General features: G+C 56.3%; 1 protein-coding gene across 10 annotated transcripts in view; it reads left to right on the forward strand.

Annotated features, from left to right (window-relative positions):
- The window catches only part of SLC5A6 (solute carrier family 5 member 6), a 15,068-nt gene extending 5,039 nt beyond the window's left edge, over window positions 1-10,029 (forward strand). For 6 of the 10 annotated variants that reach the window (XM_006162162.3, XM_006162165.3, XM_027765771.1 and 3 more), the window contains 15 exons: window positions 2,525-3,043; window positions 3,345-3,410; window positions 3,697-3,748; window positions 4,140-4,207; window positions 4,461-4,615; window positions 5,004-5,144; window positions 5,351-5,480; window positions 6,029-6,117; window positions 6,642-6,754; window positions 7,061-7,128; window positions 7,521-7,607; window positions 7,754-7,935; window positions 8,188-8,291; window positions 8,533-8,660; window positions 9,066-10,029. In XM_006162162.3, the coding sequence (XP_006162224.1) occupies window positions 2,654-3,043; window positions 3,345-3,410; window positions 3,697-3,748; window positions 4,140-4,207; window positions 4,461-4,615; window positions 5,004-5,144; window positions 5,351-5,480; window positions 6,029-6,117; window positions 6,642-6,754; window positions 7,061-7,128; window positions 7,521-7,607; window positions 7,754-7,935; window positions 8,188-8,291; window positions 8,533-8,660; window positions 9,066-9,245 (1,953 nt within the window). In that variant the 5' untranslated portion in view covers window positions 2,525-2,653 and the 3' untranslated portion in view covers window positions 9,246-10,029. The remainder of the gene's footprint in view (window positions 1-2,524; window positions 3,044-3,344; window positions 3,411-3,696; window positions 3,749-4,139; window positions 4,208-4,460; window positions 4,616-5,003; window positions 5,145-5,350; window positions 5,481-6,028; window positions 6,118-6,641; window positions 6,755-7,060; window positions 7,129-7,520; window positions 7,608-7,753; window positions 7,936-8,187; window positions 8,292-8,532; window positions 8,661-9,065) is intronic. The other 4 variants (XM_006162167.3, XM_006162168.3, XM_006162169.3 and 1 more) reach the window with 4 other exon arrangements.
- The last annotated feature ends 959 nt before the right edge of the window (window positions 10,030-10,988 follow it).

Genomic DNA, 10,988 nt, shown 5'->3' on the forward strand with positions numbered 1-10,988 from the left:
AATTTTTTTAAGAATTATTTTATTTAACTTTATTTATTTATTTATTTTAATTTGACCAGAGAGGAATGGAGTGAGAGAGAGGGAAATGAGAAGTGAGAAAGCAAGCCTCCAGGTCTGGGACTTGAACCGTGATTGGCCACATGGGAGTCCAGTACCTTTATCCACCACGCCATCCGCTGGTCCCTTATTTTTATTTTTTAAATTTGCTTTAGGGCATTTATGCTCATCAGAGATAGAGAGAAAGTGAGAAAGCAAGCCACCCAGTCTGGAACTCCAACCACGGTCAACTCTGTAGGAGCCCAGTACTTTAACCACCACACCATCTGCTGGCCCCCAACACTGTTTCTCTGTTGTGGACTGTGAGGCTGAGGATCCGCTGGTCCCTTATTTTTATTTTTTAAATTTGCTTTAGGGCATTTATGCTCATCAGAGATAGAGAGAAAGTGAGAAAGCAAGCCACCCAGTCTGGAACTCCAACCACGGTCAACTCTGTAGGAGCCCAGTACTTTAACCACCACACCATCTGCTGGCCCCCAACACTGTTTCTCTGTTGTGGACTGTGAGGCTGAGGAACCTTAAGTTCATTTAACCTGTCTTAAACCTCAAGGTTTAAGAAGAAGGCTTTGTTACTGAGTTCCTTTTGAGAACTGGAGAGTGTTCATGTCTTAACATGAGACATCGTGGTTTTGTTTTGTTTTTTTTTTTTTTGAGAGGTTTTTGCTATAAGACGTGTGCGCTCGCCAGACAGACAGAGAGAGACAGAGAGACAGAAAGCGAGAAATCATCCTCCGGGGGGATGGCCATGCCGCAATTCCTTCTCCTCCATTCTCCTCTTGGGATCTTGGGCATGCACGCACACACGCCTGGCATGAGTTTAAGCTACCAGGCCTGGGACGCGAACCGCGGTCTACTACATGGGAGTCCAGCAACATAGCCATTACGCTAACTGCTGGTCCCAGACATCGTGTTTTGAAAGTGTTAGCTGTTACTCATTGTTACTAATGTTTATAAAGCACTGGACATATGTAGGTGTTCAAAAATGTTAACTGTCATTCCTGTCGTGTTATCTAAATACACAGCATTCTCTGGTATTTCCCTATACCAGTAAGTACTCGGGGATTGTTCCTGAGGATAATGTGATACAAATGGAAAACAGGAGGATAGACCTGGGTTCTAATCTGGTCTCTGCAATAAGTGGCTCTGTGCTCGGCCCATCTGGGCCCTGGTGTGTTGTGTACAAGGTGAGGGGAAGTGAGAGTGATCTCTGAAGAGTCAGGTTTTGAAATACTGCCCTCCCCTCGCTGTGCCTCTGAGGACTGTGGTGTGTGCTTGGAGGATTACTCTTACTCGTGTGGAGGTAGTAAAGCAGTTCTCCAGTCTTAGTCTTGGTCTGGTCTTCTCGCAGTTCCTCCTCCTTTCCAGCTCCCTCCAGCATGGAGTGCTTAGGCTCTGGGCTTAATCCTTCTAGGAATGCTGTGGAGTGTGAGCTCCCTGCTTGCTGTTCTCAGTCTCTAGGGCAGAGTTGGGGTTTGGGGGCCATAAAATGATAGGGCCATTTGGATCACAGTGATTGGTTCCCCGAAGGGGCCAGAAAAAATAACAGCTGTGCTTCACCCCGCCCCCAATTCCTGATCTCATCTCAGCTACCTAGAGAGCCAGACCCTCGGCCTCTCCCCAGTTCCAGACAGCTCTGCCTCAGCACAGGGATCGTTTCTTCAGGTGTCTGCCCAGCAGAAGGGGACCACTCCCACCGGCTGTTTCCCTTGCCCCCAGCAAGCTGGCAGGTTTGCTTCTCTTCAGGGTGGGCCTGGAATCATAACTCAGCCCCTGGCTTCAGCATGGAGCCCTGTCGCCTTGCATCTCTTGCTTTGGAATCTTACCTCTTGCCTTGCCCGGTCCACCGTTGACTGTATTGTGAGAGTTGGGTGGCAGGGGAGACTGGTAAGAAGGGGGCACAGGGCTGTTGACCTGAGGATGCCTGGGAGGGAGTTTGGGCCTGCCATGGAGCCAGTCTCCCAGGTGATCCGTGCTAAGAAGGGGTGCTGTTAGGAGGGTGACACTGGGGATCATGAGAAGTGAGGCTGAGGCCAAGGAGTGGGGTAAGTCCTGCTGTCGTTGTTCTCCGTTTCTTTGTGCCTGCAGGGCTGCGGCGCCAGGCTGGACCCTGCTGGCTTAGTGCATTGTAGTGACTGGGTCTGTGCCTGCATGGGGGTGGGGAATTTGGGGAAGAAACTTAGGCTAGAGCTGATTTGTCTGTTGCTACTCGGGTGGAGAGCCTAAGCAGGCTCTTGAATTTCACATCTCTGTATACCCAAAGGTCCTGGCCAAGTTAATGTCTCCCAGCTGTCTGCTTCTGCATTTCGCCCCACCACCTCCTCTACCTAACCCATACCAGGACCTCTGGGCCTTGAAGGACTACCACCATACTGCTGGTCCAAGTCTGATAGGGAAGAGATGCCCAGGGCCTGAGGGCATGTGACCATGAATGCAGGACAGCCCTGACTAGGAGCCACTTCCTTTGCAGCTCACCCTGGACAATGTCACTTGGAAGAGAAGGAGGACTGTGAGGCCGTGGCTGGGAGCCAGGTTTTAGCTACTTGTGTGCCACCATCCAGCCCAGAGGCAGCAGCTGGCTACAGATCAGAGTGAGGGTATGAGTATAGCAGTGAGCACCTCGGTCCCTGTGCCCCCAACCTCAGACACAAGCATGGTCACCACCTTCTCCCTCATCGACTACGTGGTGTTCATCCTGCTGCTGGTTCTCTCCCTTGCCATCGGGCTGTACCATGCCTGTCGGGGCTGGGGCCAGCATACCATCGGCCAGCTGCTGATGGCGGACCGCAAAATGGGCTGCCTTCCCGTGGCGCTGTCCCTGCTAGCCACCTTCCAGTCAGCCGTGGCCATCCTGGGCGTGCCGTCTGAGATCTACCGATTCGGGACCCAGTATTGGTTCCTGGGCTGCTCTTATTTCCTGGGACTGCTGATCCCTGCACACGTCTTCATCCCTGTCTTCTACCGCCTGCATCTCACCAGTGCCTACGAGGTGAGCAGGGAAGGAAGAGTACGTGGGAGTTCTGGGGGCAGGGTGGAGGCAGGACGTGGCACAGATGAGGGACCCCAGGCTTCTCTGCCTAATGAGAGTGACAGAGAACTCTCTGTATCCTTAAGTTCTTTCTGGGTGAGGTCAGAGTTGCGGGGAGGTAGAGAGGAGAGTGCTATACCAGGGGGGCCCAGAGTGCATGTGGGTGGATGTTCCCTCATGTTCCAGGACCTCTGGAGGGAGATTGTGTGTGACTGTAGGGGTGGAACTGGGAGGATACCTTTTCTATCTGTGTTCCTCCCAGTACCTGGAGCTGCGGTTCAATAAAGCTGTGCGAGTCTGCGGGACCGTGACCTTCATCTTTCAGATGGTAAGTGCAATGAGGGTGGAGACTGAGCCTGGAGCACTACAGGAGGATTTGAATCCAGACCGCCTCCAGACGGCAGGACTGAAATTCCTCCTGGGGCCAGCATCCCTGAAGCCCACAGAGCATCCTGCTGCCCGTCCCAGTCCTGGTGCACCCGCACCGTGATGGCAGCAAGGCAGATCTGGGGAGGACGGCGGAAGGCAGCAAACCTGGTGGGGGAAGCCCGGGGCTGTTGGAGCCGATACCCACCTTCCCTCCACTCCCTGCATGCTCTTTTCCACACCCACAGGTGATCTACATGGGGGTCGTGCTCTATGCTCCATCGCTGGCCCTCAATGCAGGTGAGGACTCATGTCCCTGGCTCCTAGCCCTGGTGGCTGGGAAGACTCCTTAGGGTGGGGAAGGCAGAGGAGGGTGTGCAGAAGAAAATCCAACCTTGGACAGGGAGTTTATTTTTACCCTGGGCCTTTGGGCTGGTCTTCCGAGGTGAAAGCAGGCTGGTTTCGCTTCACTTGAAAGCGAAGCACACATCACCACACCCATCCGAACGGGTTAATCAGCACCTTTCGCTGGAACTCTGCACACATTTTCCCCACGGTGGTGAATGGTTGATTTCATCCATGATGACAAAGCCTCATCTCTGTGACATGACATGGCCGGCCCAGGGCTTCTCTGGCTTCTCCCCAAGAAGCCCTCTCCCAGAAGTGCAACGTGACTTTCATCTGCTTACAGTGACTGGCTTTGACCTGTGGCTGTCGGTGCTGACCTTAGGCATCATCTGCACTATCTACACTGCTCTGGTAAGTACAGTCAGCCCTGGGGGAGGAGGGCCCTGAGAGAAGGTCAGAAAGGGATGAGGTGTGAGGTAGGTGAGGAGGCGGAGGAACTTCTCATGTGGGATGTAAGGGACGGGACGCCTTGTGGAGGATGGGATGGGAGGCGTGTCAACAGGGCCTCAGCAGTTGTGCCCTGATGGCAGCGCAGTGGCCCGGCATCCTCCCTGGGGACAGTTTGGAAGACATGCGTGGCAGGCATGCCATCCTTTCTCTGCAGGGTGGGCTGAAGGCTGTCATCTGGACAGATGTGTTCCAGACGCTGGTCATGTTCCTAGGGCAGCTGGCCGTTATCATCGTGGGGTCGGCCAAGGTGGGCGGCTTGGGGCGTGTGTGGGATGTGGCTTCCCAGCATGGCCGCATCTCGGGGATCGAGTAAGTACACCCCTTCCTCTGGCTGGGCGCTCCAGTGCCTGGGGGCTGGGTTTGTCCTAAAGCCTCGTCTCAGGGCTATGACAGCAGAGGGCAACCTGAGAAGCTTCAGGTACAATCTAGATGGGTGGGAGGCTGGCACCACTTGCGATGGAGGGAGATCAAGGCGCCTGGCTGTGTTCGCAGTTGTCAGGACCCCTCCTGGGATGAGGCAGGGGCTGGAGAAATGGATCCCTTGCTGTGCTATTTTGTGAATCTACCCAGCTTCTGCTCTCTTGGCCCTCGCTGTGAAGTCTCTACTCCATTCTTCTCTGACCCCTGTTGCCAGGAGAGATGGGTGGGTGAGTGTGACTGGGACTGTGGCACAGTAATTGGGTGGCATCCCTTGCAGGCTGGATCCAGACCCCTTCGTGCGACACACCTTCTGGACCTTGGCCTTTGGGGGTGTCTTCATGATGCTCTCCTTGTATGGAGTGAACCAGGCTCAGGTGCAGCGCTACCTCAGTTCCCGCACAGAGAAGGCTGCTGTGCTGTGAGTGCGGGCCCAGGAAGGCCCAGGAGGATGGTGGAGCAAGGCCTAGGGGGAGGGGTTCCCCAAGGCAGCTGGGGTGGGGCAGGAGGCCAGAGCACACACATGAGCACTCCCAGTGCGGTCAGGAGCTCACTGTCCTGGATGATGGGAGGATGTGCCTGAGGCCGACTGTTGACTCTGTCTCCCCGTGGCCCTGGTCTTCACAGCTCCTGTTACGCAGTGTTCCCCTGCCAGCAGGTGGTCCTCTGCATGGGCTGCCTCATTGGCCTGGTCATGTTCGCCTACTACCAGGAGTATCCCATGAGCTCCCAGCAGTCTCAGGCAGCCCCTGACCAGGTGAGAAGGCCTCCCCAGCTTCCTCCTGCACCTGTGAGGGGGGCAACCAACCTGGGCCCAAAGAGGAGTGTCTGGGTGGCTATGAAAGAACTCCCACTGTGACTAGGAGGTGGCCATAAGTCCTTTGTAAGGTTCTAGCAATCCAGCATGTGAGGGTCCCAGTCCCCACATCACCGTGTCATGGCGCTTGTAGTCTTGGGGCAGGGACCTACCTTTACTCATTCTCCATGTGCACTGCTTGGAGCCACACACACCTGGTCTCGGTGGAGATGCATTTTACAGAGGAGAAAGTGGCTCAGTGGGGTCCTTAATACGGAAGTCACACTGCCAGTCAGATGCAGAAGCAGGGTGTGAATGGTGTCATTCTGCAGGGCCCATTTCCTCCACTTGCTGTGGGCTCCCTTGGATGCAGAGAGGCCTCAGTGCCTGCCTCCTCTTCCTGTACACCCGGTCTTTGTGGTGACTGGGGGTTGTGCAGAGGGGGCGTCCTGAGGCTGTCCTGGGGAAGGCAGCCCTCTGAGGAGAGCACTGCACTGCTCTGCTTGCAGTTTGTCCTGTACTTCGTGATGGACCTGCTGAGAGGCCTGCCGGGCCTTCCCGGGCTCTTCGTGGCCTGCCTCTTCAGTGGCTCCCTCAGGTACCCCCCTGGACCGTCTCCTTGCACCTGACTCCTACTGGGTACAAGGTGGTGAGTGGAGGGGGGACCCTCGTCAGGCTTTCCTCACTGTGCCCATCCACCTGTGGATGACAAGACCCATGGTGGCGTGGACTCATCATGGCCTTCAGGGTCGACATCGGGAGCAGAGTGACCAGCATGGACTCTGACATGGTGCCCTCTGCCTCAGTGGGCCCAGTTTCTCCTGGCCAGCGGTCTGACAGTATGTCTGCTCCCAGGACATGCCCCCGTCTGGGTTAAGGGGTCTTTACAATGCTGCATACTGGCCACTTGAACAAAGCCTATACCCACACTCAAAAAGAGCCCGTGCCCTTGCCTTGCGGGCCTCCCCTGAGGCAGCCTCGGCCCGTCTGTGAGGAGGCTTCTTGGCCGCGTATGTCTTCTCTCCTGCCCTTCCAGTGCTGTGCCCACCAGAGTCCTGCGTGTGTTCTGCCCTCTGAACTCCCAGACTCAGCTCAGCGTGGCCCTCTCTTCCTCCTTTTCAGCACCATATCCTCTGCTTTCAACTCACTGGCCACTGTTACAATGGAGGACCTGATTCGACCCTGGCTCCCAGACTTCTCTGAAGCCCAGGCCATCATGCTTTCCAGAACCCTCGGTGAGATGCTCCCTCATGTCGTTAGTCTTGTGCCCGCTGAGATGTGCCCGGCCACTGTCATCAGTCTGCCGTAAAGGACTTGCCTAACAAAGCACCCGACCTTCACTTGGTTGCTAACATCTCAGGGCATTTCCTGGGGAGGTCTCTGAGTCATGTAGGTGGGAGCACGTGGTGGGCAGGACCTGCAGCTGGGCATGACTCACGTGCCCTCTGTTTGGTGACACGGTGGTGGTGGATTGGCTGCAGAGGAAGCTCTGCTTTACCCCTTCCCTTGTGTTAACTCCCATCTGCTTCCTTCCTTCTCAGCCTTTGGCTATGGGCTGCTTTGTCTGGGAATGGCCTATATTTCCTCCCAGATGGGACCTGTGCTGCAGGTAATGGCTGAGGAGGGGACGAGGGAATGAATGGGGACAGGGAATCGAGGAAGGCAGCAGCTTGGTGGGGAATGGCATGGGGGCGAGTATCAGAAACCCCCCTTTGATGGACCACATTTAGCTGGGGACAGACTCAAGTAGCTCAATGCCACCAGGTCATTCCTGGGAGTGCGTAGGCCCAGAGAGATCTAAGGACCAGCCTCAGGAGAAGCCACAGCATGTCCCCTGGCCATCCTTGTCCTCTAGAACCACGACTTCTGATAGTTCCATGTGGAAGAAGCAGATCAGACCTGACACCGGGGCTCTGGGGCACTGTGGGTGGCTGTGGTCTGAGTCACGGGGCAGGAGTCTCTGAGCCTGGGAGTGCTTTCTTTTCAACCCTGTCCTGCCAGGCGGCAATCAGCATCTTTGGCATGGTCGGGGGGCCGCTGCTCGGACTCTTCTGCCTTGGGATGTTCTTTCCGTGTGCCAACCCTCCCGTGAGTGACACTCCTGGTTTCACAGTCATGCCTGCAGGATGGGCCTCGGGGTTGGGTTGGAGGGCTCCCACTGGGAGTGCGGGGAACTGGTTGAAGGTTGGTAGGACTGGCCTTGTGACCAGGGAGTGTGCTGTGTCTCTGGGCAGGGTGCCATCGTGGGCCTATTGGCTGGACTCATCATGGCCTTCTGGATTGGCATCGGAAGCATAGTGACCAACATGGGGTTCAGCATGGCGCCCTCTCCCCCTAATGGGTCCAGCTTCTCCCTGCCCAGCAACCTGACCATCACCTCTGTGACCACACTGATGCCCGTCACCACCCTTTCCAAGTGAGGCAGGGCCTGCACTTTCTCCCTGGGGACAGTAGCCCATGCCAGGGCCTGCTGCACTTTCTCCCTGGGGACAGTAGCCCATGTCTGAGGGGCCTCATAGGGCCTTGCTAAGGGATGGGCCACCAGAAGCCTTGGAAAAGTGTGGGTATGGGCCCTAAGACTCTGGGACCCTGTAGGTGGGTGGAGCCAGGTGCCTGAGGGTGCCCCAACAACACATGGCTAACTGTCCTCACCCTCTGCTCTCCCCAGGCCCTCAGGGCTGCAGCGGCTCTACTCCCTGTCTTATTTATGGTACAGCGCTCACAACTCCACCACAGTCATCGTGGTGGGCCTGGCTGTCAGTCTGCTCACAGGTGAGGGTGTGCGACCATGGGCAGCGAAACAAGGTGGGGCTGAGGGAGGCACTTGGGATTCTACAGTCTCAGGGAGAAGGGACCTGCCCTTCTGAACCTGGGGTGTTGGTGATACCAGACTTATCTGCTGAGATCTGGGAGGTGGGAGGGGGCAGGGTCCCTGGGGCCCAGAGGGAGGGCAGAGGGCTCACTGCTCTGGACAGGGTCTGAGTGGGACCCTCAGAGGCGCCTTTGTTTTCAGGGGGAATGCGGGGCCGGGCCCTGAACCCTCGGACCATTTACCCAGTGCTGCCGAGACTCCTGGCCCTGCTGCCTTGGTCTTGCCAGAAGCGGCTTCGGTGCAGGGGCTGCTTCGGTGCAGAGGAACAGGTAGTGCCAGTTGTCCACATGCTCCCCCTTCTCCGCAGGTGCCGCCTGACCCCCCAGGTTTCTCACCATCCTCTTTTATCCGTCCCTTCCCTCTTCTGCCTCCTGTCTCTGCTCTGTCTGAGTTTGGACTGCTACAACTGCTCCAGCTTCTGCCCACAGGGCTGCATTGGCAGAAGGCTCTTAGGGTCATAGAGGCACTTAAGCCCTGGCGGGTTTTCTCCCTTCTCACCCACTGTGCTCTGCCCTGGCTCCACTCCTCCAGTTTCCCTGCTGTTCGCTGCTCTACTCGCTGCTCTGCTCTCCCTGCTGCTCACTGCTCGCTGCTCTCCCCTCCCCACACAGCCTTGCTTTCTCTATCCCCTCTCTCAGAGATCAAGGCAGGGGCCTTCACCACCCTGTCTGTAGTCACCAGCTCTACTGCCTTTGTGTGTTCCCCAGGACCTCTCCGTGGACACCAACCTCTTCACAGAGAAGATGGGGAATGGGGTCCTGGGGGACAGCAGAGACAAAGAAGTGATGGCCCAGGATGGCTGCGCCCACCAGGGCATCGGCCCCACCTTTGTCCTCCAGGAGACCTCCCTGTGACATGACTCAGGAGCCAGCCTGTGCCCTCAGTCTACCAGCAGTAGCTAGAGGTCACCTTATACTGGGATGGGTCTGGATCACCTACCCCACGCCGAAGGCCCTTGTTCTCAGGCCGTCTCCCCAGTTCTAGAAGCTGTCACTTCTTGGTTGCGTGAGGGTAGGGCAGGTTTCTCCTCTCCCTCAGCAGTCTGTTCTCTAGAGGGCCAGGCTTGCTGGGGGCAGGACTGCACCAGAACCAAGGATAGAAGTGGATCCTCTGGGGACAGGGTGATGCTTCCGATTCAACAGTCAGGGCCCTTTGAAGTGACTGAGGAACAGCCCTTGTGGTTTTAACTGCCCTAGGGCCCAGTTTGGCAAGACTGACTGTCCACCATGACATTCAGAGCCACCGGTTCCCTTGCAGTGTCATCTCGGCCCTGATTTTTTCAGTCACAGTGGGCCCCTGTGCTTAGTTTCTGGTTGTCTGTGACACCCAAGCCTCCTCATTCTACCTCCATTGTTGAGAGGGAAGTTTCGGGGTCCCTGGGCCTCTGGCTATGGACAGATCCATTTCACCACCTCTTCAGTGCAGAGAAGCGTTGCCTCTCACTGCCCCTGCTCTCTGTCTCTCAGGTGGTGGGACAGGGCAGATGTGTATCCCCAAACCAGGGCCATGACCGGCTCCACTGTGGAGTGTCCACCCCTCTGAGTCCTGAATCACCTCCCTGTCATCTGTGTTGTTTTCTTTTTGGAGTGTCTTTATGAATCTTTGTTCCTAAGGAATAAAAACTGCTGTTGGACCTCGTCTGGACTTCTTTCCTGTCTCCAGCTGTTCTTTTTTTTTGGAGAGATTTTTTTCACTACAGGGCGCGTGCGCTCACCAGACAGACAGACAGACACAGAGACAGAAAGTGAGAAATCACCCCCCAGAGGGGATGGTCACGCCGCAATCCCTTCTCCTCCGTTCTCCTCTCGGGATCTTGGGCATGCACGCACATGTGCCCAGCATGAGTTAAAAGCCACTGGGTCCGGGACGCGAACCGTGGCCGACTACGTGGGAGTCCAGCGACATAGCCATTACGCTAACTGTTGGTTCCCGCTCCTAGCCCCACCTCCTGCGGCAGTGGTGATGTGCTGCTCCAGAGAAGCTGGATCCCACGTGGCAACCATGGGTTAGGTTTCTAGCCCTGTGAGTTGGTGCTCAAGACCTGACAGCTGGAGGACTAGAGGAAGGGAAGCGCAGCGTGGCTGGACCATGACCTGGTCTTTGACGGGTGCTCATGTTTCTCTCTCTCTCTCTCTCCCCCCCTTTCTCACATGTGTGTGTACACGCTATTATGAAAGAAGAAATAGGGACCAGCAGTTGCCATGATGGCTATGTTGCTGGACTCCCATGTAGTTGACCGTGGTTTGAGTCCTGGACCCGGTGGCTTAAACTCAACGCCAGGCGCGTGTGCATGCGTGCCCAAGATCCCAAAAGGAGAATGGAGGAGAAGGGATTGTGACGGGCCATCCTCCTGGGGTGGTCTATGGCTTCCTTAGTCTGACCTGTCCTTCACCAGAACAAGCTCTGTTTGCTCTGGAGATTGTCACTGCTGAAACTGGATGAGTTCTGCTGTTTGGAGAATGTTCTCTTGGGATCTTGGGCACGCACTCACATGTGCCTGGTCTTGCGAAGGACATGTGCTTGTGCCCGTGTGTGCCAGGTCCCTGCCCCTCCCCGGCCCCATCCGGCTGCCCAGAGCAGCTCTGCAGGGATCCTCG

The sequence above is a fragment of the Tupaia chinensis genome, unplaced genomic scaffold, assembly GCF_000334495.1.
Source record: "Tupaia chinensis unplaced genomic scaffold, TupChi_1.0 Scaffold139757_1, whole genome shotgun sequence".
Taxonomy (NCBI): domain Eukaryota; kingdom Metazoa; phylum Chordata; class Mammalia; order Scandentia; family Tupaiidae; genus Tupaia; species Tupaia belangeri.